This window comes from Anguilla anguilla, chromosome 5 (assembly GCF_013347855.1).
Source record: "Anguilla anguilla isolate fAngAng1 chromosome 5, fAngAng1.pri, whole genome shotgun sequence".
In the NCBI taxonomy this organism is placed as follows: domain Eukaryota; kingdom Metazoa; phylum Chordata; class Actinopteri; order Anguilliformes; family Anguillidae; genus Anguilla; species Anguilla anguilla.
In genome coordinates this window covers 5,289,460-5,315,274 of record NC_049205.1, presented here as the reverse complement: position 1 = coordinate 5,315,274, position 25,815 = coordinate 5,289,460, and the positions used below count along the sequence as shown (strand labels likewise).

The window sequence follows — 25,815 nt, the reverse complement described above, 5'->3', positions numbered from 1 at the left end:
TTCTCACGTGCTTACGCCGATTAGACCTCCAGAGATTTCTTTCACGCCCGCTGATGTTTGACAGGCTCGCGGTAATTGATTATTGTCCGTCGGCAGTGCGTTTCATTCGCTGCCGCATCCGACATCTATCCTCTAAAACACCAACCTCACGTAGAGCTCACCCATCCGACATCTATCCTCGAAAACACCAGCCTCACGTAGAGCTCACCCATCCGACATCTATCCTCGAAAACACCAGCCTCACGTAGAGCTCACCCATCCGACATCTATCCTCTAAAACACCAGCCTCACGTAGAGCTCACCCATCCGACATCTATCCTCGAAAACACCAGCCTCACGTAGAGCTCACCCATCCGACATCTATCCTCGAAAACACCAGCCTCACGTAGAGCTCACCCATCCGACATCTATCCTCTAAAACACCAGCCTCACGTAGAGCTCACCCATCCAACATCTATCCTCGAAAACACCAGCCTCACGTAGAGCTCACCCATCCAACATCTATCCTCGAAAACACCAGCCTCACGTAGAGCTCACCCATCCGACATCTATCCTCTAAAACACCAACCTCACGTAGAGCTCACCCATCCGACATCTATCCTTGAAAACACCAGCCTCACGTAGAGCTCACCCATCCGACATCTATCCTCTAAAACACCAGCCTCATGTAGAGCTCACCCATCCGACATCTATCCTCGAAAACACCGGCCTCACGTAGAGCTCACCCATCCGACATCTATCCTCGAAAACACCGGCCTCACGTAGAGCTCACCCATCCGACATCTATCCTCGAAAACACCAGCCTCACGTAGAGCTCACCCATCCGACATCTATCTTCGAAAACACCAGCCTCACGAAGAGCTCACCCATCCGACATCTATCCTCTAAAACACCAGCCTCATGTAGAGCTCACCCATCCGACATCTATCCTCTAAAACACCAGCCTCATGTAGAGCTCACCCATCCGACATCTATCCTCGAAAACACCAGCCTCAGGCAAGCCACTGTCACACACAAGCAATTTTCCATAAAGAAACAGATAAAGGATGAAGGAATCACTCTGTAACAAAGTCGTTCCAGTTCTTAGCTTTCTGTTCCCCTGCCCGCTGTTTTCAGCGCGGAATCGTAATTCTGTTAAAGCTCTACGGATGAAAGGCTTCTAACGAGACGCTCGTTCTGATTCACCATCTGCTGCTTCGAGCAACAGTTGCCAAACAAATAGAGTCGAAATAAGTTTGAGCTGTAATGGGCTGATATCTGTGTGCACGAGAGATGCTCTGACTCCTGCTGATAAACAGTAGTATCTGTGTAAGCATATCCTGACCTGGATTCAACCTGGATTGGTATTTTTTATTTTTTTTTTCAAAATGTTAGCATTTCTTTGTCTTTGCAAACGGGGGATGGACACGTTTAGGTCTGGTGATCACTGAGCTTTACCAAATTGGAGGTCTAAAATATAAAAGCACTGATCGCGTCCAGCCCGTCACGTTTTTTTCCCTGTCTCTTGTTGAGGCTGTGCGGAAGGTGAGCTCACACCAGCGTCTCTCTCCCTGACACTGACGCGTCGAGTGTGGACGATGTCACCCGGGGTGAACAGGAAGGGGAACGCCCGCCCCTCTCCCTCCGCCGGCTTCTCCTGCTGGGGGAGGGCTCACCGCCGTGTCTTTTCGCGTCGTTCCCTTTTTTATTGCTCTCTGTTCAGAGAAGCGCGGCGAGGTGTTCCTAATCCTCGGAACACCCGGAGGAGGCCGTCTGCACATCCTGCCATAAACCTGACAGGTGAACTCTGGGAATGCCCTGGTTCCTAGGTAACGGTGGAATGACGCCATGGCACCCGTGAGGATTCTGGGAAGCGGATGAAGAGATTTGATTTCATTATGGAGAAAAAGATATGCCCCCCCCCCCCCATCATAGGTATCATAAGTCCTGTGAGAGCTTTAGGTGTTCAGTAGGTACTGTCTCTCCTGTTATAGCTTTAGGTGTTGAGTAAGAGCTGTCTCTCCTGTTATAGCTTTAGATGTTGAGTATGTGCTGTCTCTCTTGTTATTGCTTTAGGTGTTGAGTAAGAGCTGTCTGTTCTGTTATGGCTTTAGGTGTTGAGTATGTGCTGTCTCTCTTGTTATTGCTTTAGGTGTTGAGTAAGTGCTGTCTGTTCTGTTGTGGCTTTAGGTGCTGTGTGTGTTGTCTGTGCTGTTATAGCTTTAGGTGTTGAGTAAGAGCTGTCTGTCCTGTGAGAGCTTTTGGTGTTGAGTCAGTATTGTCCGTGCTGTTATAGCTTCAGGTGTTGCGTGGGTGATCACTGCCGTTCTCATTAAAGCTGAGTTTCACGCTGCTCAGCGGCTGCATACACATCAGAGTGCTGATCGCTGATCGCTGATCGCACGGCGTGCGCGCACGTTCCTGTGCCAGGTGTCCCGGCGAGTCTGGCGTTCACTCTCTCCAGACTGATTAACCGGCCTCACCGGACCGGCTACTGTGCAGCACCTTCGCCCATTAACCAGCCTCTCTGCAGACAGCTACCGTGCGGCTTCCCCATTCATTACCCCGGGGGGGGGATTTCGGGGGGGGGGTTTCGGGGGGGACAGGCGTGCCCGTCGGAGCTCTGCCAAACCGCTGGGGCGTGGCTGGGGCACACGCGGGTGATCGAGATTGGCCTCTCTGAATTGGGAGGAAGGGTAATGAGACTGCGCTCTCTGAATTGGGAGGAAGGGTAATGAGACTGGGCTCTCTGAATTGGGAGGAAGGGTAATGAGACTGCGCTCTCTGAATTGGGAGGAAGGGTAATGAGACTGCGCTCTCTGAATTGGGAGGAAGGGTAATGAGACTGCGCTCTCTGAATTGGGAGGAAGGGTAATGAGACTGGGCTCTCTGAATTGGGAGGAAGGGTAATGAGACTGCGCTCTCTGAATTGGGAGGAAGGGTAATGAGACTGGGCTCTCTGAATTGGGAGGAAGGGTAAAAATAGGCTGAGCGGATACGCGGCGTTCTTTTAAAGCCGTTCGCATTACCTTCGGACGGGAATGCCAATCGGCCCCTGTTCCTGATCTCCGTGGCGATCTGAGGTGGCGGCTCTCGTTAGAGACCTGGGGCGCAGTTGGTTGCTGACAGACCAGACAGGAGGTGATGAAGATGGAAAGACCCAGTGTTGCTCGTACCGAACTAATCATGTCTCTGTTCTTACTGCACTGTGTGTGTGTGTGTGTGTGTGTGTGTGTGCGTGTGCGTGTATGAGTGAGTGTGTCTGCATGTGTGTGTGTGTGTGTGTGTGTGCGTGTGTGTGTACGTGTGTGTATGCATGTGTGTGTATGTGTGCGCATGTGCGCGTGCGCGTGTGTGTGTTTGTTGCAGTAAAATAATTGCCTCAATTATTTACCGCAACATAAATAATTGGCTTCAAATGCATCATCATTATTATTATTTATTCATTATTATCAAACCAGGCAAGAGCAAGAGGGCTTTTGAGCCACTGAGGTTTCTGTTTGTAATGGAAGATGGACAGCTAATAGAGCTTATTCCATATATATGGGGTCTAGCATATATACACACAGTAATAAAATATTTAGGTAAGCTTACCCTTTACACACAGCACGTAAATCAATATTCTACTCTAGTGAATATTGAATTAAAAAAGTAACTTTTTCATCTTTTTTTCAATAGTGTAGACTAATGATGTGCACTTCCTCCTCTCTGCTGAGGAATTCCTCACAACATTTATATGAGATATAAATTAGATCAGGAGAAAGTTCTGGAGGATTAGCGTTGCAGTTTCACATTAAAAACCCAAACGTGCCGAGGTGGTTCTCTAAAGCGGCGTTTCCCCAGGCTTCCGCGGGCTGCGCTCAGTCAGGCACGGGGGGGCGTTGCAGCCCCAAGGGCTGCTGGGACGGTTGAGCACAGGGCAGGCGCGGGACTCGAGCGGAGGGAGAGGAAAGGGGAAGTAAATCACCCGGAGAACGAGGAGCGGGTTCGAACGCCACCTCGCTCGGCGGTAGATCTCCGCTCTTGCCTGTTTTGCCCACTTTGTTTTGTCGCGCCGGACGAGGGAAAAAAAAGCAAGAATCAGCAGGAAGAAGGAGATGAAGGAAAACAAGCCGAGCGGCGTGCGGGGGTCAGAGGTCAGAGGGGGCGTTACTCTGGCAGGTGGGGGTGGGGGGAGTGGGGGAGTGGGGGGGGGGGGGGGGGGGGTGAGACGGGATTGGGGCAGGATGAGGTCCGCGCTCGCCCGCTTCAGAGAGGCCGTCCCGTAAGCTGGCCCCCCGAAACCCAAAATCAATAAACATTTCCTGCCACACGCTGGCCAGACAGCCGGGCTCCGGAGTGGGCCGCGGGGGTGGGGGGGGGGGAATATTCCGGAATATGCCGGAAAAGCCGGAAAGGAAGAGCGCTGGCGACCCACGCCGGTAACCCTTCCCTGACTGGGGAGTACGCCGCTTGTTACCACAACGTGTGTCCCGGCGAACCCCGAGTTCAAACGAACCCCGCCCTGCGAACCCCGAGTTCAAACGCACCCCCCCTTCATTTCAGTAGTGCGCAGGCGGGGAAGAAGCTGATTCACGTCGCGTCTGCACATCCGGCTCTGTAAGCTGCGACTTCTCCAGAGGCAACTGAGCCTCAGAAACGCTGCTCAGATTAAGTTTGGTGTACGTGTGCCCCACTGCACCCCGAAATTCCCCCGCATCCCCGAATTTGCATCGTTTCGTGAACGTCCATTGAAGTTGATGCCTTCTGGTTGTTCTCCTAACCGCTCAGAAACGACACGTGTAGCAAATTGCCGACTTGTTTGACTTGAATTTGGGATATTCAAATATATTCAAATTCAAAATAGTTTCAGGTGGGATCTAAAAAGTTAAAAAGTCTGCAGCACTTGATCCAGTCCTGATAAGAGCACGTCGGCGGTAATACCCAGCGATGAAATCATCTCCGAACGGAATCTGGGATGGCACAAAGCGCACCTGTCGAAGTACGTATTGCGTTGTACGCGTATGCCTTTAAACCACGCGTGTTATATTTCATCTACAGATCCGTGCGTTTGCAGGTGCTGAAGGACTGGCTAACTGGTCCATTATCTCGGGTGGGACTTTAATTCCTCCGACAGCTCCACCTCAGGCTCGTAAACAGACGCCTGTAATGACGGTGGGGACGGGTGCGTCGTGTTGACAGCGTGGTCAGTAAGTGCGGTTTGTCGTCCCCCTCTCTCTCTCTCTCTCTCTCTCTCTCTCTCTCTCTCTCTCTCTCTTAATTGAGCTGTACGGAGAGAGAGAGCGGGTCGAGCGGCTGTGTCCGTGCGCGAGGCGGCCGTGCGGACAGCCGGGGGGGGGCGGCGGATTCTCCCCGCTCTGGAGCCGGGCGTCGCCGGCGCATAAAGAACGTGAGAACGCGGGACTCGTTTGACGAGAGGAACAGCGCATCGAGCCCCTCTGAGGTGCTTCTGCTCACTGGAGCTGCGCTCCTCTGCTAACGCTCCCTGAAATGTGCTGTTGCAGCGCTCGTTTACATGTTTCTGTCAGCTGCGAGAGGCGCGTTCATACTGTGCAGACGAGAATGCTTTTCTTTACTTCCATTCGGCGATAGAAGGGCTGAGAGTCATTATTCGGTTGGTCATCCAGGCCCTCAGGTCTCCAGCTGGACAGCCGTGGCCTACAGAAACGCCAGGCTTGTGAAAGGCGTAGTTTGGTCTGTCAGTGACATCGCTGCCCCGCAGTCCCGCCTGTTCCCATTTCCAACACCAGAGGGCAGTGTGGCTCCCAGGCAGACAGTGGTGTGAGCCCCCTAGGGGCCGAAGCCTGGCAGTGCATGAGCTCTCGTAGCATGAAGAGCTCTCAGGGTCCTGCCCGCACATACACACACACAGACACACACACTCACACACACATTGTTTTCAGCGCTCAGATGTGTGTCAGATGTGATGAGGCAGGGCAGGAAGTGGAAAGCTGTCTGTACGGCGCCATAGCGACGCAGGTTTCCCCCCTCCCCCCCCCCCGACACCAACGGCAGGACAATGGCAGGGTGAGAGGTTGTACCCACTCCCAGTGGCCAAAAAAAAGCCAGTCGCTAAAACTGCAGGAGGGTTTCCTGTGTCCTCCACACACACTTACTCCTGCCGCACACCGTGCGTGGGAGCGTGCTCTGATACTCTGTATTCAGGCCTGGGAAGAACTGACAGTGGAGAAGGGGATGGGGAGAGGAGGGGAGGGGATAGGGAGAAGAAGGAAGGGGAGGGATGAGGAGGATAGGGGATAAGGAGAAGAGGGGAGAGAAGGCGAGGGGAGGGGAGGGGATGGGGAGAGGAGGGGGTGGGGGCTGAGAGGAGGTGAGGGGATAGGGAGAAGAGGGGAGGGGATGGGGAGGGGGGGGATCTGAGAGGAGGTGGGGGGGGGCAGTATCAGCTGGGCTCTGGGGGGTTTTCTGTCTGTGGTTTAGATTGCCGTGGGTCCCTTGGCGATTACCGCAGAGCTTGTTCACAGACTTTCATACCTATTAACGTATCCATCCGCCCCAATCCCACACACACACACACACACACACACACCTGCGACATTCTTCAGAGCACGGCGCTGGTGTTTTTTAACGCCGCCCTGGACTCGGGTGCTCATGTCGATGCCGATCGATGCCTTTCTGGGCCTGCGTTTATTTTTGACCCTGTCACTGGCCGTATCACACCCACCGTGTCACACGCGGCTTGTGATGAACAATGGTGTCAGGAGGAATATTGTGTGGTGAGCTTTTTTTGGAATGTTTTTTTTTTTTTCAGAATTCAGAAGTCAGTAACATAACATAACATAACATAACAGGCCAAGAACCAGAACAGGCCATTCAGCCCATCAGTGCTCACCATTTTCCTGACTAAATTAGTGCTCTGATTACCTACAGACTAGATAGCATCTAACACAGTGGTGTTCTAGAACTCCACTGCTTTCAGTTGCCAGTAGCGATTGTTGCATCAGAATGTTCAGTTAAGAACATTCTAAACACGTATTTGTTATCTCACACCTTAAAGGGCTTAATGAACATTAATAACCCTCAAATACAACAAGGGAATGAATGAATATTTCCTTTTGATGTTACCAGCCTCTAGCACTTTTTGTCGATGAAAGCCAGCTTCACGTTTGACGTAACGATTCAGCTTCCAGAGGTGTAAAATCCAGCTTCAGAAAGTAAAAGTCGTCCCCAGTATTTTTTTTTTTCCCAATCGCTTGGATTAGCTAATGATTAGCAAAAATTCTTCAGCCAGGAAGTAGAACTGCAGAGGAAGGACGACAGTGTGTAGTATAAGGGGTAGGGAACTGGTCTTGTAACCTCAGTGTCACAGGTTCAGTTCCTGGCCCTACACACATGGCAGTTGTACCCTTGGGCCAGGTGCTTCACCTGCATGGCTTCAGTATGGAGCCGCATGAATGGGTGCGATGCAAATGCAACGTGAAGATTTGCGTACGTGAGTCGCTCTGGGTGACGGCGTCTGCCGAACGCCTGCAAACGGAACGAAGCGACGGCGCACGTGACGGGACTTGTGCTTTCTGACACCCTGGACTTTCCGCCTCTGCCTCTGCCAGCCCGAGGCCTTCGTTCGGCGCACGTGGACCAGTTCTGTTGACACAAGGCGAGTAAGGAAATAAAGTGGAGAGCCCCAGGGTGGCTCTGGGCCACGGTGTAGCTGAATACTGGTTAGGAAACAGGATGTTCTGCAACCCTCAAGCAATGTGCACAAATATGTTTTTAAAAAAAGTATGCTGTTTAAGTCTCTCTGGATCATGTGCTAAGAAGCCTAAATGTAATGTAAAATAAGGCAAAGTGAGTCCTGGGCATTGGTGTGGTTGGGCTTCAGTACCAGCCTGTAGGGCTCTCTGACCGCACTGAGATCCAGGGCTGTAAGTGGTCACCAGCCTTTCTGTGCTTATCTTGCTAGCCTTCGTAATTATGACCATTAGCAAGACGACAAGAGAAACCACATTAAAGAAGCACCCCTGCCATGTTTGTTTTTAAAATGACACTGCAAGGGCTGGTCCTGCAGAGCTTCGCTTACTCTAATTTACGTGTAGTGTAAAAGTTGCCCAGGGTGGCACGGTAAGAAGGTCACAGCAAGAACGTCCTGGGTTCGAATCCCAGCCTGGGGCCTTTCTGTGTGGAGTTTGCATGTTCTCCCCCATGTCCCCGTGGGTTTCCTCCGGGTACTCCGGTTTCCTCCCACAGCCCGAAAGACATGCAGGTTAACAGGCTAATTGGAGACTCTAAATTGCCCCTAGGAATGAGTGTGTGAGTGAATGGTGAGTGTGCCCTGTGATAGACTGGTGGCCTGTCCAGGGGGGGTATTCCTGAGACAGGCCCCAGGACCCCCCGCGACCTTGGCCCAGGATAGGCGGGTATGGATAATGGATGGATGGATGGATAAATCACAATTTGCCCTTGTGAAGAATGCGTCAGCAGAGAGAAAACTAGCGAATCACCGTTAGTCTCCATTGAGAAGATGGCCGACGTTCTGGGACGGAAGGAAATGAAGGGTTTGAGTGGCCCTCTCTTCTCTGGAATGGCCGAGAACATTCCGGAGAACTCTGGAGTTCCCCCCCCCAACCACCCCCCCCCACCCCCCCCCCCCCCCCCACGCGGCGGCCTCGTCCGCCGACTCGCGCTTCGCTCCCGCCGCCGTCGCCAGGGTCACGGCCGAGGCCGTCCTATGGGATCCCGAGGGTTACCGTGGTTACGCGCTCCCTGCCAATCACCTGCCCGCCCGTGTTTTGACTGTGCCGAGCTGGAGGACGAACCTCTCCAGACAAAACACGGCCGGGCGCTGTGTACGCGGCGTGACCTCCGGAGTCTAACGTACACATCGCTGGCCTTGTTTGGTCTATGTTACACAACGGGGTCGCTTGCTGGGATTAGGCAGATATTGGCAAGGTTCTAATGATTTATTACCAACAGTCTGTAACTACAGAGCAGTGCAGATAAGCTCAGTGTGACATGTAGAAGGAGCACAGGGGGGTGGAATTGAATGCAGAGCAGCTGAATTGAATTTACATCACACTCTGATCCCCACCCCGCCCCCCCCCCCACCCCTTTAAGGATGCTTTGGTGGGAGGGTTGTCGGGGGGGGGGGGGGGTGCGGGGCGAGTGGGAGGCAGGTGTGCAGCCGAGGTCCCACTGCTGAGAAGAAAGAAGCAGAAAAGATGCCCCTAAAACAGAAACCGTCCAATTGAAAGTGTGCTCAGCCCAGAATGTCTGGGTGGTGCTGGTCGGGATTGGGAATGGGATCGGGATGACAAGACTGAATTGTCTGAAAGTCGCAAAACCTAAAACAGGGGATAGATTATTGGAAGTGGTAAATCCTTGCAATGTCAAAAAGTTGATTTGAGGTCCAGTGCAGCGAGCAGTCTGTGTCATGCTTATGGTTTAATCTCACTTTGCTTTGCACAAACGCTAGTCCTGCTGCTATGGCTTTGGTGAGAGACAGCGCAGAGACGTGTTCATGTTGTGATGAAACGGGGGGTGATTTTATGACGGGCCCAGACAGGCTCTCCTCTTCTGGTACTGTACACCCCTGCCCTGAACACCTGGGGGTTCTGGGACATGGAGTCCGATGCTAATGAGTCTTTGGGGAGCCCCTCACCGTCCGCCCCCACACCCCTTTTCCACCGCCCGTCTTCTCTGCGTCGTTGGCCAAACGAAACGTCTCCCTGAGAGTCCGCGCTTCACGGAGGCGCACAGTGACGGGAGGGGACGAGTCAGGCTTCCGCAGAAACTCACGCGTTTCCAAGGAACCGAAGTGCGTGTGCGCCATGTCAGCTGGCTGCTGATCGCCAGTCTGCACCCTGCACCCTGTCTCTCTCTCTCTCTCTCTCTCTGTCTCTGTGTCTCTCTCTTTCTCTCAGATTCAAATTCAAAAGGCTTTATTGGCATGGCAAGACATTTTGTACTTTGCCAAACGCACAGAAAAGAACATGTACAGTGGAACGCATAGACGTAAAGCTGGACAAACGTGCAGGCACTCGCATTCTCTCCCTCTCTCTCTCTCTCTGTCTTTTTCTCTCTCTAAAATTAAAACTCAGATATGCTAAATTTGAACAACTTTAGTAAAAAATGGCATGATTTGGTAGGACAAACCTCAGCTTTTTTTTTAAACCTGTGACACATGGCTCTGCTCCACACTGCCCCCTACCTGCGACACTTGGATCTGCTCCACACTGCCCCCTACCTGTGACACTTGGTTCTGCTGTGGCTGGCTGCCTGAAACACATGTACATAACAGATCTCTCAGACCGTTCCCGTCTTAATTAGGATGCGCAACGAGGGGCCTTTTTACGAGCTGAAGGGTCATTCCGTGTTGTTGACCAGCATCTGTCTGTACACAGACTGCCTTTGCAGCTTCTAAAATTAAAGTTTACTGATAGCCTGAGGAGGGTTTGTGGTGTTCTCCCTTTGATGCCAATTAAACAGGAGGGGCGGGGGTCGAAGAAGAAAAACTTTTTACGAGACTTTGTCGTTGTACAAAAATAACGAGCAGGCACGCCTTCCAGGTCTGGAGGGGATGGGGGGGGGGAGGGGGGGCACACACGCATGGAGAGAAAGAGCAGAGGAGCTGCACGCCCCCAAATCCCCCTGAAACTGGCAACCTGCACCAGCGCACGTCATCCGATTCTCACGGGGGCGCCAGATTGGTGCCGAACCACTACATGGATGGATAAAATGGATAAAATGCCTTCCTGAAACTTTCACGGCTATTTTTATCGTTATTCTGCCACTTGTGGGTGGAGTGTGTACACTGTAGTTGCTGCTCTCTTGTTGTTTTTTTTGGCACATCTGAATAATACTTTTTTCCAAGAGTACACCTGTGTCGGGCCGCATCCAAGGGAGGAGTGGGTCTGTGGTGGGTCACAATTGGAAAGGGTTGAGTGTGTCTGTGGCAAGCTGAGATTGGACTCATTTTGTGGTCTTCCCAGTGATACCCACTGGTTTAAATCAGTCACTTTTGGTGTGACAGGAAGACTCAATATCAATCAATAATGTGTATTCAAACGTAAGGCTACTGTTGTTATGTGTCTTGTACAGCCAAAAATCAGCAAGGATTAAATTGCTGTAGATTCCGGTGGAGTTTCTATGCTCCCTCAGCTTTAGACATTGTAGTGCTGTGATTCTGATCAGTGTGGGGCTGTTTCCATAGCAGATAATCTCGTAATCATCTTACGGCTGTCTAACCGTTGCCTCAACACAATGCCGTGGCTGCTGAGCGCCGCTGTGTCGAGGTGCCGTTTTCTTCCTGGTCGTAATTATCGCACGGACGGCAGTAAAGTGGCCAAAACAAAGGCGCGCAGGACACCTCCAGTCGATGCGCGCAAAAGTCTGCGGACCAATGTAACGCCCCCCCCCCCCCCCCCCCCCGGCGGAGCTGAAAAGGGACTAAAAAAAAGAATCAAATTCAGGAAGAGAACAATGGAAAGGGAGCCGTTCCCCCAACCGCCAACAGATCCATTCTCCCGCCTCCGCCGCCGCCGCCGCCGCCGCGCGTCCTGTCAAAATGGCTGAAATTAGGCGGGAGGGAAGCCGGATCGTGACCGGGAGCTGTGGGAAGCGGGCCAGCAGGGGGCGATCTTCCCGCTAGACCAACACACACAGTATGCCACAGCGCACCGACGGGCGCGGTTTGGAGTCGCAGGTGCCGGTGCGATTTGGAGTCGCAGGTGCCGGTGCGGTTTGGAGTCGCAGGTGCCGGTGCGGTTTGGAGTCGCAGGTGCCGGTGCGGTTTGGAGTCGCAGGTGCCGGTGCGGTTTGGAGTCGCAGGTGCCGGTGCGGTTTGGAGTCGCAGGTGCCGGTGCGGTTTGGAGTCGCAGGTGCCGGTGCGGTTTGGAGTCGCAGGTGCCGGTGCGGTTTGGAGTCGCAGGTGCCGGTGCGGTTTGGAGTCGCAGGTGCCGGTGCGGTTTGGAGTCGCAGGTGCCGGTGCGGTTTGGAGTCGCAGGTGCCGGTGCGGTTTGGAGTCGCAGGTGCCGGTGCGGTTTGGAGTCGCAGGTGCCGGTGCGGTTTGGAGTCGCAGGTGCCGGTGCGGTTTGGAGTCGCAGGTGCCGGTGCGGTTTGGAGTCGCAGGTGCCGGTGCGGTTTGGAGTCGCAGGTGCCGGTGCGGTTTGGAGTCGCAGGTGCCGGTGCGGTTTGGAGTCGCAGGTGCCGGTGCGGTTTGGAGTCGCAGGTGCCGGTGCGGTTTGGAGTCGCAGGTGCCGGTGCGGTTTGGAGTCGCAGGTGCCGGTGCGGTTTGGAGTCGCAGGTGCCGGTGCGGTTTGGAGTCGCAGGTGCCGGTGCGGTTTGGAGTCGCAGGTGCCGGTGCGGTTTGGAGTCGCAGGTGCCGGTGCGGTTTGGAGTCGCAGGTGCCGGTGCGGTTTGGAGTCGCAGGTGCCGGTGTCTGTGTGAAGTGTTCGGCTCGCCGGTCGCCCTGGTCTCCACGGTGTTATGGCAGAGGTGGGCGGGCACGTTCTGTCCCTGATAAGCATCCAGTTTTACCCGCTTAAGAAAGGCAGCTGATGTAAGATAAGCACATCACACAGTAAAGATCCTTTACAAACAATAATAAAAAATAACGCAATATTTAATAAAACTATTACTACTACTTACTACTACTACTACTACTACTAATAATAATAATAATAATAATAATAATAATAATAATTGTTAATTTGGTCGCAGCTTGTCACTTCTTTCGCCTGACAGATATGGTGAAAGCTGACCTGTGTGTGCAGGTGTTCCTCTGTATTTGACCCTCCCTTCATAACTATTTGCTCTCCATACAGAGGCCTAGCTACAGGTGTTACAGGTGAGGAAGAACAGGTCTGAGCAGTGAGAGGAGCAGTGCTGAAGGGGGAGGGGCTTAGGTCCACTGAGCCTTAGGCCCCGCCCACCACTCTGCTGTCATCATAAAGATGTGCGGTCGAACTCGCTTTTCTCGCGCTTGTTTTGCGCGTGCCAACAATTCCAGCGTGCCAAAGTCTTGCAAGAAGCCTCAAAAAAAACTTCAGGGTATGTCTGGTTCTTAGACTCCTTTATTTCTTCCTGGGGGGGCCGTTAAAAAAAAGCTGCACGTTTTTGTGCAGAGCTGCAACTTAAAATTCAGTCACCAGCAGGAGGGGTGCTGATCCGGTGGCGCAGATCTGGACGAGGGGTCGGCGCGGAGTTCATTTCCGAGAATACGTTTTTTTTTCCTTTTTCTTATCGACAAGCAAATCAGATGCTCAGCAGCCGCGGGATTAGCAGGAGACAGCGCGCGCGTTAGCCGAACTTACCCAGAGCCACCTGCTCCGCGTTCACCTGCCCCTTTCCCGCCGCCGAGGGGACCTTAACACGGCGGTAACATTCAGCGCCCCCCCCCCCCCCCTCGCGGGATCTCCCCGCGGTCCCGTCCGTGCCCGCCAGCGATCCGTGTAAGACCCCGACACTCGTTAAGATGCGCACCGGACCGCGCGCGCGACCGCCGTTTCGTTAGCATGGACGCTCCTAGCCCTGGGCAGGCCGCGGAAACGAACACCAAGCCCTCGGCGCTGAATAAAGATGATGAAGGTTCAGCGTGAACCGGGTTCCTCGTGCACCCCTGTGTACCCCTGTGCACCCCTGTGCACCCCTGTGTACCCCTGTGCACCCCTGTGCACCCCTGTGTATTTTCGGTGTCCTGTTCTGTGCGCCACTTTTCTTTTCCGGGCAAGTTTAATACAAGTTTTAACGTAGTACTCTCTCTCTTTCTGTTTATCTCACACACACACACACACACACATGTACACCCACACACACACGTACACACACACACACACACACACACACACACATGCACACACACACACACACGCGTAGCCTCACACACGCGTGTGCACACACAAACGTGTACACATGCTTTCACACACACACACACTCACGCACACACACACACACACATGTACACACATGCACACACACGTGCGCACACACACATGCACACACGCGTAGCTTCACACACGCGTGCGCACACACAAACGTGCACACATGCTTTCACACACACACACTCACGCACACATTTTTTTCATTTTCATGATTTATTTACAGAGAAAGCTGCGCTATTTACGTGTGCAGATGAGTTGCTTACGCTTTCACAAATCAAATCCATTCGCTGCTGTGCCAGAATTCCTATTTCATTTTGCAATTTAAAAAAAATATTTCACAATTTTTTTATTTATATATTTTGAAAGTGACCTCCTCCTTCATTTCAACATTTGCTTATAGAGTAAAATATCGGGCTGAGTTACTGAATGGGAACCAGACAGCCAGATTCCCAGAGAGCAGTTAATGCGTTTCTTTATTAGTGTTATTTTAATTCTCGTTTTGTTGTTGCCAAGTGACTTAAAGTCACACAATGACGCACCAACCAAAAACCGTCCTTAAGAAGCTCATACGAATGTTCCTGTACGACTATAAAAAACGGACCTATAGCAGTTTGAGATCAATTGCTCATTCCATTAATTCTTCAGATTCCCAGTTCAATCTACTATTGTCTTGTAGTAGCCTACAAACAGCACAGCAGTTCTAGAATCGGTGCCTTTTCTGGCCCGCGGCCATCTTCAATTGTCAGACGTCAGACCCGATTCAGAGGCATTAAAAGGAAAAAATCAAAGACCTGAAGACTTCTGTGGAATTTTTTGAGTGAAAGGGTTTTAACCCGCGCTGTGGAATGCCCGGCGCCTCGTTGCTAAGTAGATTTGTGACGACGCTGTATCCGCGTTGGTATTTCGGGGGAATGAACTGAAGGCAGGCGCGTAGCGTGGCAACCAACCGGTGGGTTGAAGGGGAGGGAGCGCCTTCATTTTGACCCCAAACTACTTGATTGCTCCGGCGCTACCAGCTATCAGCTTCTGCTCAACAGAAGACTTCCTGCGTAGGCCGGAAGGTTGAAGCCATGTTAGCCTGTTTGCATGCGGGGTCTTAAGTCTTGTCTTAACCTGTGGAATGCAGAGTCTTAAGTCTTGTCTTAACCTGTGGAATGCAGAGTCTTAAGTCTTGTCTTAACCTGTTGAATGCAGAGTCTTAAGTCTTGTCTTAACCTGTGGAATGCAGGGTCTTAAGTCTTGTCTTAACCTGATGAATGCAGGGTCTTAAGTCTTGTCTTAACCTGTGGAATGCAGGGTCTTAAGTCTTGTCTTAACCTGATGAATGCAGGGGTCTTAAGTTTTGTCTTAACCTGATGAATGCAGGGGTCTTAAGTCTTGTCTTAACCTGTTGAATGCAGAGTCTTAAGTCTTGTCTTAACCTGTGGAATGCAGAGTCTTAAGCCTTGTCTTAACCTGTTGCATGCAGAGTCTTAAGTCTTGTCTTAACCTGTTGAATGTGGGGTCTTAAGTCTTGTCTTAACCTGTGGAATGCAGAGTCTTAAGTCTTGTCTTAACCTGTTGAATGTGGGGTCTCAAGTCTTAAGCGTGTAGGACTGTTGTCGTGCAGGTATTAGGTACAGGCGTGTTTAGCTACAGGTGGTGTGGACCTTTGTGTTCTTGGCTCTGGTTAGGGTGTGTGAATGGGGCTCGAGAGACCACAGGACTGATCCCCGTAAAACCCTTCAGCCCTGCTACTGTAAATAAGAACTCACAGATGGGCTTCCTGACTAAACAACTACTTATTACATAGATTATTATTATGATAGTTATCTCTGTATAATTATCCAGCTCATCATCAGTTATTTATTTTCAACATCCCCCCCTTAATGTTAAGTAATTCAGCAACAGCTTTTGCCTTCCACTTTGGAAGCAGATTCCTGGCTCGATGATGATTGATACAGAGAAATAAAAATAAAAATTTCTTTGCTCGTTTGCGGTGCAGTTGGGTGTTTTCGAGTCACCGCACGCAGACGAATCATCCAAAACTCACAAAATACTTCTGAGCTCAACTCCAGCATCTGGAGCAGGAGCAAGGGAGCTCACGTGCTGCCACTCTGATCTCTGCAATCCTCTAATATTTATGACATTTTTCCATCGCGGAAAATTATTATTATTATTTTTTTTTTTTTCATAAAATGCCTTTTTCTCTCTCTCACAAATCATAGTAAATAAATGTTGATCGTTTGGGTGTCGGGGGGTGGGGGTGCGAGAGGGGGGGCACAGGGGGGTGGGGGTGCGGGAGGGGGGGTACAGGGGGGTGGGGGTGCGAGAGGGGGGGTACAGGGGGGTGGGGGTGCGGGAGGGGGGGCACAGGCTCTGCTGTGTCTGTTCTTGGGTGTTTCGGGGCATGGCTAAAGCGTCCACATCCAGCAAACACCGGGGTGTTTGCTCGCCAAACACCGGCTGCCGGGACCGTTCTGTGTTTGTCCGCACACGCGTGTGCCAGCCGCGTGCGGAGCCTTCGCCTTCGCCATCCGTGTCCGTGTCCCAGCTGCCCCGCGCGTCAACGTGCTCGTGACTGACAAGCGCACAAATTCATACGTTCCACATTAAAAAAAAAAAAGTTTTAAAAAAAGCTTTCCTTCTGGTTCTCTGATGAGATTGAGAGGACAGTGGCGTTGGGGGATTGAGAGGACAGTGGTGTTGGGGGACTGAGAGGACAGTGGCGTTGGGGGATTGAGAGGACAGTGGTGTTGGGGGATGGAGAGGACAGAGATAGCCACCTGTTGTGTGTTCAGTGCGTGTTGAGCGCATGTGTTAGTGTGTGTTGAGCGTGTGTGTTAGATCATGGCGACCTCACAGCAGGAAACGATGACCGCAGGTCATAACCGGCCGTGTATGGTCAGGGAAGGCCATGCTGACCTGGCTGGAGCTGGAGCATTCAGAGTGTGCATCAGGGAAGGCCATGCTGACCTGGCTGGAGCTGGAGCATTCAGAGTGTGCATCAGGGAAGGCCATGCTGACCTGGCTGGAGCTGGAGCATTCAGAGTGTGCATCAGGGAAGGCCATGCTGACCTGGCTGGAGCTGGAGCATTCAGAGTGTGCATCAGGGAAGGCCATGCTGACCTGGCTGGAGCTGGAGCATTCAGAGTGTGCATCAGGGAAGGCCATGCTGACCTGGCTGGAGCTGGAGCATTCAGAGTGTGCATCAGGGAAGGCCATGCTGACCTGGCTGGAGCTGGAGCATTCAGAGTGTGCATCAGGGAAGGCCATGCTGACCTGGCTGGAGCTGGAGCATTCAGAGTGTGCATCAGGGAAGGCCATGCTGACCTGGCTGGAGCTGGAGCATTCAGAGTGTGCATCAGGGAAGGCCATGCTGACCTGGCTGGAGCTGGAGCATTCAGAGTGTGCATCAGGGAAGGCCATGCTGACCTGGCTGGAGCTGGAGCATTCAGAGTGTGCATCAGGGAAGGCCATGCTGACCTGGCTACAGCTCCAACAGCGTGGCCACATACCGGCTGGGGAACGGAGGCGAAAACTCCAGCTTCAGAAGGTAAAAGTCCTCCCCAGTGTTTTTCTCCAATCACCTGGATTTGCCAAGTAGCAGAATTCTTCAGCCAGGAGGCAGAGCTGATTGGCGAAATCAGCTGGCTGTGGAAGAAACACGCGGCAGGACTTGTGCTTCCTGACTCTCCACCTCTGGCAGGGAAACCGCTACGCTAGGTAATCAGGCTAGAGCTGGAGCAGAGAGGCGGGCATTAGGACCCAGCGGCCGTGGGCTTGCCTGCCTCCCGCCTCCCCTCCCCTCCCCTCCCCTCCCCTCCTCACGAGCAGCCAGGCTGACTCACCGAGCGAGCGGCCAGAGCGGCGTTTGGGAGCCAGCGGTGTTGTGTTGTGTGTGTGCGCGTGTGTGCGTGTGCTCGCGCGTTCGCTCAGGCTCGGACACGGAGGGAGCGACGGTGATGGGTTGACCGCGGGAAAAGAAAAAAGAAAAGGGGGAAGAGAGAGAGAGAGCTCGCGCCCACGAAGAAGACACCTGAAGCATGGAGCCCAGCAAAGTTCTCCATTTCGTGCCGTCCGGTGAGTGGCCCGCCGGAGCGCAGGCATCCCGGCGGCTTCCCCGCGCGGAAACCCGAGCCGCGGGTGGAAGCGTGCGCTGGCGCTGACGAACCCTCCCAGGGCTCACCGCACGGGGGGGAAGAATGCTGCTGCTGCTGCTGGGGGTGGGGGGGGGGGTGAGGGGGTGTGTGTGGGGGGGGGGGGGTGTTTATGAGGGCAAATAAGTTGCTACTTTGCCACTGGGGTTTTTTTTTTCTTTTTCTTTGTAGCGCTAGAGGAAAGGTATGTTAATTTAGTTTTTTAATTTTTGGGGGATTTATTTTTTTTGTTTTGGAGACGGGGGGGGGGGGTGGTGTGTTGTTGGTAGTGTGGGACCTTGTTTTTTTTGACACAGCTGTGCAGAGCAGAGTGGTGTTGTGTTTTGTTTGTGACGGGGGGTGTGGGGGTGGGGGTTTAGTTCTGGTGCGTGTGTCGTTGGCTGGCTAGGGGCTGTTCTGTGGCTTTCATCTTAGTCTTAAAAAACAAGACGGAAGGGGGGCGGGGGTGGGGGTAATGTGAGACCCCCTGCACCCCCTCCCTCCCAGAGAAGCAGCAGATTACCTGTAAAACACGGGGAGCAGGAAGCCGCGCGCCGAGCCGCGCTAATTTAAACGCCGTACGCTGCGCGCCCTCGAACCAGCCGCCGCGAATCTCACAGCCGCCTGCACAGGAAGTCCTCCGAGAGGTTTCGGAGGTGCGACGCCACGCCGAGGGGGTGGGGGGTGTGAGGTGGGGGCGGGGGGGGGGGGTGGAGGTTTGAGCGTTCCCTTGTGCGGGATGCGCACGGGGAGCTTGGCGCTAGGCAGATTGGCGTGCGAGAGAGCGAGAGAGAGAGCGAGCGTGCGGGCGTGCGGGCACACGCTCGTTTCTCAGGGCTGAGTTCCTCGGAAGGGCTGGTGCGGGGCTGGCGCGGGGCTGGCGCGGGTCTGGCGCGGGTCTTGCGCGGGTCTGCACGTGTGCGAGGGGCTGGCGCGGGGCTGGCGCGGGTCTGCACGTGTGCGGGGGGCTGGCGGGGTGTCGGATGGCGGGAGCGTAGTTTCCGTGCGGTGCATCAGGTAGCTGGAGGAGCAGCAGCAGGCTGGACGGGAGGAACTGTGATCTGCAATCCGCTCATCAGCATTCAGCTCCAACAGCCCAGCTAAGAAACAAACACTCATCTCAACATAGCCATCTGTCCTGAGCACACTGACACACGCGCTCAACACACTCATGAGCTCAACAAACACATGCACTCAACACACACGTGCTGAACACACACAACCACATGTGCTCAACAAACACTAACACATGCACTCAACAAACACATGCGCTCAACAAACACTAACACATGCACTCAACAAACACATGCGCTGAACACACACGTGCTGAACACATACAACCACATGCGCTCAACAAACATTAACACATGCGCTGAACAAACACATGCGCTGAACACACACTGACACATGCACTGAACACACAAACACATGCGCTCAACACATGTGCTCAACACACACTAAAACACACTCAACACACACTAACATATGCGCTGAACACGCACTAACACGTGCACTCAACAAACACACACATGCACTCTGAACACACTAACACATGCACTCAACACACGCTAACACATGCGAACTCAACACACACTAACACATGCTCTGAACACACACTAACACACTTAACTCCGCACACACACACACACCCATGCCCATACAGGGACAGACACGCATACATAGGCACGAACATGCACTTCCACTTAGACACACACACACACACACACAAGCGCTGCTCACGCACAGGCACACACACTCACACACACACACACACACAAGCGCTGCTCACGCACAGGCACACACACACACACTGCTCACGCACAGGTACACACACACACACTGCTCACGCACAGGCACATACACACACACACACACACACAAGCACTGCTCACGCACAGGCATTGGTACAGACTCGTGTTGTAGAGACACGGTGTACTCGGGGTTCGACAAACGCTTATCGTCGCCTGATAAAAGCCGAAAGCGCGTGTGAGGTTCCCAGCTGCAGCGGGCATCGGGGCGTACGTTCTCAGAGGTGCGATGGCACCGCTCTCTCGCAAAGGGCTCCTGCGAGGTGACGAATGGATGGAGCTCGTCCGCTAACGAAGGCGAGATTCACGGCCGTCGTTTCGGGATAAAAAATACGCTCCCGTCAGTTCCCGCGCGCGGGCTCCGTTGCCGTGGCGCCCACGGCGGAGGTTTGGCGCGGATCGTCGCCGCGCGTCGTTCCTCAGACCCTCTTCACGCGCGAGATTTAGGGACTCCTTCCGCTAGGGATGAGTTCACCAGCCGCGCTCACGGCGAATACAACAGACACCGCGCTGCCTTCTCAGCAGATTAACAGCATACTGTGACAGGTCCTGTATTTAATGGTATTATAACACATATTTATTTAACGAGATGAGAACAGACGTTGCACTTAACAGTATTTGAACAGATGCTGTATTTAACAATATTAGGACAGATACTACATTTAATAAATATTAGGTGTTGTTACCCAAGTCATGTAAGAGTGAAGTAAGGGATAAAAGTCTTGAAAAACAACATGATAATTTAGATTGTTTTCGATGGGAATTCCTTGTTTTGCAGCAACCTCTAATTTGGAAGTGCCTTGTAGTTCCCTGTTCCGGATGCCCTCATTTGAATGGCCTTTCCTCAGTTATGAAAAAAGGCGGGATAATTCCTCCCTCTGGTGAGAACACAAAGTGCAAATCACAGGGGAGAAGGCCGATTAATCCGGCGCACAAAAACACGACGGAACTTTTATTTTTAACGCGGATCGTTTTAATGAAAGCGTTTCTGGCGTAAATAGGGACGTTTCTTTAGCGCTCTGTCCAATTACGATACGAGAGGGGGTCTGTTGTTGTCGCAGCTGACTTCCGGTCTGATGTGTGCGAAGCGCGCTAATTCAGGGTTGCCGCTCCTCCTCAGAACAAGAGAGAGAGGACAGGGAGGGCGCGCCCACGTATTTTGACTGTCAGGCGATCGAAAACACTTTTATTTTCGAGAACATCGGAACTGTGCGAAAGCGTGTTTTTCAGCAGCCCCCTGGCACGGCACGGCGGCGCGCGCGCCTCCGTGTGTGTGTGTGTGTGTGTCAGGAGGAGCCGCCGCTCTGTCCGCTCTGAGACGGAGTCGGCGGCGCCCTGCGCCCCTGGCGGGATTCGCTTTCGTTCGATTCTCCCCGCCGTGCTCCTGAAAGACCCGCCTCTCCCGGGGGCTTTCAGAACGGGTCAGTTTGACATCAGGCTAGTTTTTTTTTTTGTTGTTTTTCTGGTCTTCGTGGCATCTTTAAAACACGGCCGTTCTCACTCTTTACCGCGGAGACGGCGGCGGTTCCGCCACGCAGAGGCGTAGGTTTCGTTTGAACTTTGGGGGGGACGCATTAAGTGGGGGGGGTCTGGCGGTCCTCCCCCAGGAAATTTTGAACGTCAAACACTTCATTTCCTGCATTCTGGTGAATTTTTATGCACAAATTTGTGCCTTTTCTGCATCAATTTATGGTGGAAATGTTATGTTATTTATGGAAAGGAAAACACAAAATTCAGGCTGACAAATGCACGTGTTCTAAATATTGAGGGGGACGTATCCCTTGCGTCCCCCCCGAAATCTACACCTATCCCATCACGGCTCGCCACCACAGACCGGCAGGGTGCAGTTCATAACTGAGAATATGGCGGTAGAGGACCACTTCCTGTTTTGTAATTCTGTATCCTGTCACCCTTCACAAGGTGACATTATTCTAGCCTTGCCCTTCCCCCCACCCCCACAACAAATGTGTCATCCACTTAGTCTCCCACTATTATAACACCAGCAACGAGAAGTTGAGAGGTTGAAATCAGTGAAATGCACGGCGGGGAAAATTGGAACGAAGGTGATGCTGAAATCACGTTCGCTTGTTACGCGTAATTCCAGTGACATTAAGCCTGTTCCCCTGGACACGGACGTGCCCGCGAATGCAAATGCGACGCTCGTTACCGGGGCCTTGACTGCTGGGCCGAACGGGCCAGGCTGTTTGGCCACAGATGTCAGATCAGGCCGCCTCTTTGAACGCGGTTACTACAACAGCAACAAAAAACCCGTAATTAAACTGAACGCGGAGTCAGGGGGAGCCGCTTTGGTGGTCAGAACGCGGGGTTTTGAATTGGGCGACGCTGGTGTCTCAGAGGGGCAGATTCTGCCATAGGTCACCTCCAACCCGGGCAGGCCAGAGCAGAAAACATGTCAGCCCCCCCCCCCCCCACCTCCAACCGCCTTATATAAGGAAAAAAGTTTCAGGCGAACAAACAAAACAAACAAAACAAAACAAAACAAAAAAACAAAAAAGAAATGGGAAGTTGTGTAACATTTCTTTCACCTCCAGTTTCTGAGATACCATGTTAAGCATGCATCCCCCCCCCTCCCCCCCACCCCTACCACCCCCCCCCCCCCAGCCCATTCCTCCCCCCAGCAAAGCCGGGATTGTTTCAAGATGTTTCGAGGATACCAGCGCTGATGAATTCCGACCTTCGGGTTCGCCCGTCTACGGGAGGCTCGCGCCGCCGAAGCTGAGGGCGGAGACTTTCGGCGCGGGTACTTCAGCGGCATACGCGCCCCCCCCCCCTTCCCCCCGTCCCATCCCGTCCCATCCCCCCCCCCCCCCCCCCCGCCTCAGACTGCGGCCTAAGTGAAAGTGAGCCGCCGTGCCCAGCGGTAGTTAAAGCGGCGGGAGCAGGAGAGCGGGTGCCCTGAGTGGCGGCTCTTCAAAGGGCTCTGGGCCGCGCGGCGCGTCGCTAACGCATCCGGGGCTGAGGGGCGGCCCCAATGTGCGACCAATCAGCCGGGCTTCCCCAAAGCGGCGATTAGCGGGGGGGTGTGGAGGAGCCCCGGCCGCCCCCCCCCAGGACCGGGATGGGGTGCCCCAGGGCACAGTCAGAAAGCGGAGCTGTGGGGGGGGGGGCGCTGAACCGCGTGGCACGGGATGGCGGGAAGTCTTCTGCCCCCAGCCTGCTGAGGTGAGGTTCTCAGAGCCTGGCGTGGGTCACTGCAGGTCAGCCACTTTCACTCAACTGCGTGCGGCATTTGAGTTTTCTGTGACGTGGAGAGAGAGAGACAGACAGAGAGAGAGAGAGAGAGAGAGAGAGGCAGACAGACAGAGAGAGAGAGAGAGAGAGAGAGAGAGAGAGAGAGGCAGACAGATAGAGAGACAGAGAGACAGACAGACAGACAGAGAGAGAGAGAGAGAGAGAGAGAGAGAGAGAGAGAGAGAGAGACACTGAGTGAGAGTGCTATTGTGTTCGTTCCTCATTTCCTAGCCAGATCACTGCACAACAGAATGAAATATCTCACTTAATGGAGCCCTGGAACTCAAAATCAGCGGTTACAGCAGCTATAGCAATTATAGGACTTCATTTCTCTATTCGTACTGGAGCTTTTTCATAATATCAGTCAGTGCTGACAACATTCATGTTTCACATAAATTTACATTCACTTATGCCGTGGATGAATGCTGTCAGCTCTGTATGGATCTATAGTTCTCTTTCTTCTTCCGGGGCCAAGACAAAAGAATTTTCCAACATAAAACCAGCCGACTGTGCGGTTTCAAGCCATCACTGCTTCACTATTATGCACAGTGTTAAAAGTTGACATTATTTTTTAATGATCGGTTTTTCTTAAACTGGTCATTGGTGGACACTACCTGGCTATTCATCTAGGAGCCATTTTCTTCTGAAGGGTGTATAGCCAGAAGCTTTCCACCAATCACCATGGGCTTTGTGCTGTTTGTTGTTAGGCACGTGCTGCCTGATTGGTGGAGGGCTGCTCTCAGATGTCTAAGAGAAGCGTGCTGATGATGCGTGATTGGGGGAGGGCTGCTCTCAGAAGCGTGCTGGGCCGTGTGATTGGTGGAGGGCTGCTCTCAGACGTCTGAGAGGAGCGTGCCGCTGATGCGTGATTGGGGGAGGGCTGCTCTCAGAAGCGTGCTGGGCCGTGTGATTGGGGGAGGGCTGCTCTCAGACGTCTGATGCTGATGTTCCTGTTTCGCTGCGCTCGCCCGCAGCACGCTCAGGCAGGGGCGGCAGGAAGCTGCTCTTCTCGCCGTGGCTGCGGCGGAACCTTGCGAGGCGCTTCCGCATGCGCAGCGCGGCACCGCGGGCGCAGTTAACCCGCATGCGCCGTTCCGCTGCAACTGGCAGGCACACGCATGACACACGAAAGGGAGAAGCTGTCATGCACTCGGCTACCGTGGCAACGGCGTGCCCACCTTGCATCCTGGGCATCTGGGGCTGTGTGAACCTGGCGTGGCACGTGCCCGACAGGAAGCCTCCATACGCAGAGCGTGGTGTCTCATGGGTATGTGTGTGTGTGTGTGCCCACGTGTGTGTGGGTTTGTGTGTGCGTGCATGCGCCTGTGTGCATCTGTCTGTGTGTGTGTGTGTGTCTGTGTGTCTGTGTGTGTATGCGTGGTTTGAATGTGTGTGGGTTGTGTGTGCGCACATGCGCCTGTGTGCATCTGTGTGTGTGAGTGTGTCTGTGTGTGCCCACGTGTGTTTGGATTTGTGTGTGCGTGCATGCGCCTGTGTGCATCTGTGTGTTTGTGTGTGTGTCTGCGTGTGCATGCATGGTATGAATACGCGTGGGTTGTGTGCATGTATGAGTGCTTGTGTGCATGTGTGGTGTGAGTGTGTGTGGGTTGTGTGAGTGTGTGTGTATGTGTCTGTGAGTGTGTGTGCGTAGTGTGAGTCTGTGTGGGTTGTGTGAGTAAGCACACCTTGAAATGAATACTTAAAGGTCCTGAGCACTAGCCTGCCTGATGTATTCTTTCAGTAGAACACACGTATTGTCTGGACTTGATTGTCTGTCTCCTCTGCCTGTGCGAGGTGGATGTGTTAAAATGGTGCATTCTGGCAGCAGGGAGGTTATTCGCTGTTTGCATGGGCATGTTCCCGGCATGCAAGTTGGCTATTCAGTTTGCATGGGTGTGTTCCTGGCTGCAGATTGGCTATTCAGTTTGCATGGGTGTGTTCCTGGCTGCAGGTTGGCTATTCAGTTTGCATGGGCATGTTCCCTCCTGCAGGTTGGTTATTTGCTATTTGCATGGGTGTGTTCCTGGTTGCAGGTTGGCTATTCGCTGTTTGAATGGGCGTGTTCCAGGCAGCATGTTGGTTATTCAATTTGCATGGGGTTGGTTATTTGCTGTTTGAATGGGTGTGTTCCTGGCTGCAGGTTGGCTATTTGCTATTTGCATGGGTGTGTTCCTGGTTGCAGGTTGGCTATTTGCTATTTGCATGGGTGTGTTCCAGGCAGCATGTTGGTTATTCGCGATTTGCATGGGTGTGTTGGGTCATGGGTGCGTTGGGTCATGTGCGTGAGGGCGCAGTTTATCTGACAGGAAGCGCGCACAGTGTCGCTTCAGCACACTTCCGGCGTATCGCGCTTAACGGTGTGTCCCGCGCGGGGAGGCACCGAGCGGCCGCTAGTCTCCGATCCCGCCACTGCCCGTCTCAGGCCGTCCCGCCGTTTCGCAGTGCGTCGTCCCTGTGATGCGCCGTGGCGGCCCGTCTGAAAGGTGATTGGCCAGGCATGGGCACCGCCAGGCGAACGCTGGAGCTGCAAGGGCCAGCACTTATTCCTAAATGGCTCCCAGAAGAACATTCCGGAACAGCCGACACGCTCGCGCGCGCGGTGGGACAGTCACAGCGGGCACACGACAAAACTGCGTATGCGTGCGTGAGAAAGTGAAAGAAAGAGGCTTTGATGTTCCACAGCGATAAGGGGAAGCTGAAACTGCACTCGCTGGTTTGGCTTCCTGCATGTTGGGTTTATAGCCTCCGGGCACTTCCTGTGTGAGTGCTAAGTGCGGCCATCTTAGTCCCCTGTGTGTCTTTCAGTGCATCACTTTCCTG

At 53.2% G+C, this 25,815-nt stretch overlaps 1 protein-coding gene across 3 annotated transcripts in view; it reads left to right on the top strand.

Moving 5' to 3' along the window:
• The window catches only part of slc4a11 (solute carrier family 4 member 11), a 77,007-nt gene that overhangs the window by 8,358 nt on the left and 42,834 nt on the right, over window positions 1-25,815 (top strand). The window contains exon 1 of one of the 3 annotated variants that reach the window (XM_035418259.1): window positions 17,624-17,879. The exons of the other annotated variants lie outside the window; for them this stretch is intronic. Coding sequence (XP_035274150.1) covers window positions 17,843-17,879 — 37 coding nt within the window. The 5' untranslated portion in view covers window positions 17,624-17,842. Of the gene's footprint in view, window positions 1-17,623; window positions 17,880-25,815 lie in introns of those variants that run through there. 3 annotated transcript variants of the gene reach the window in all.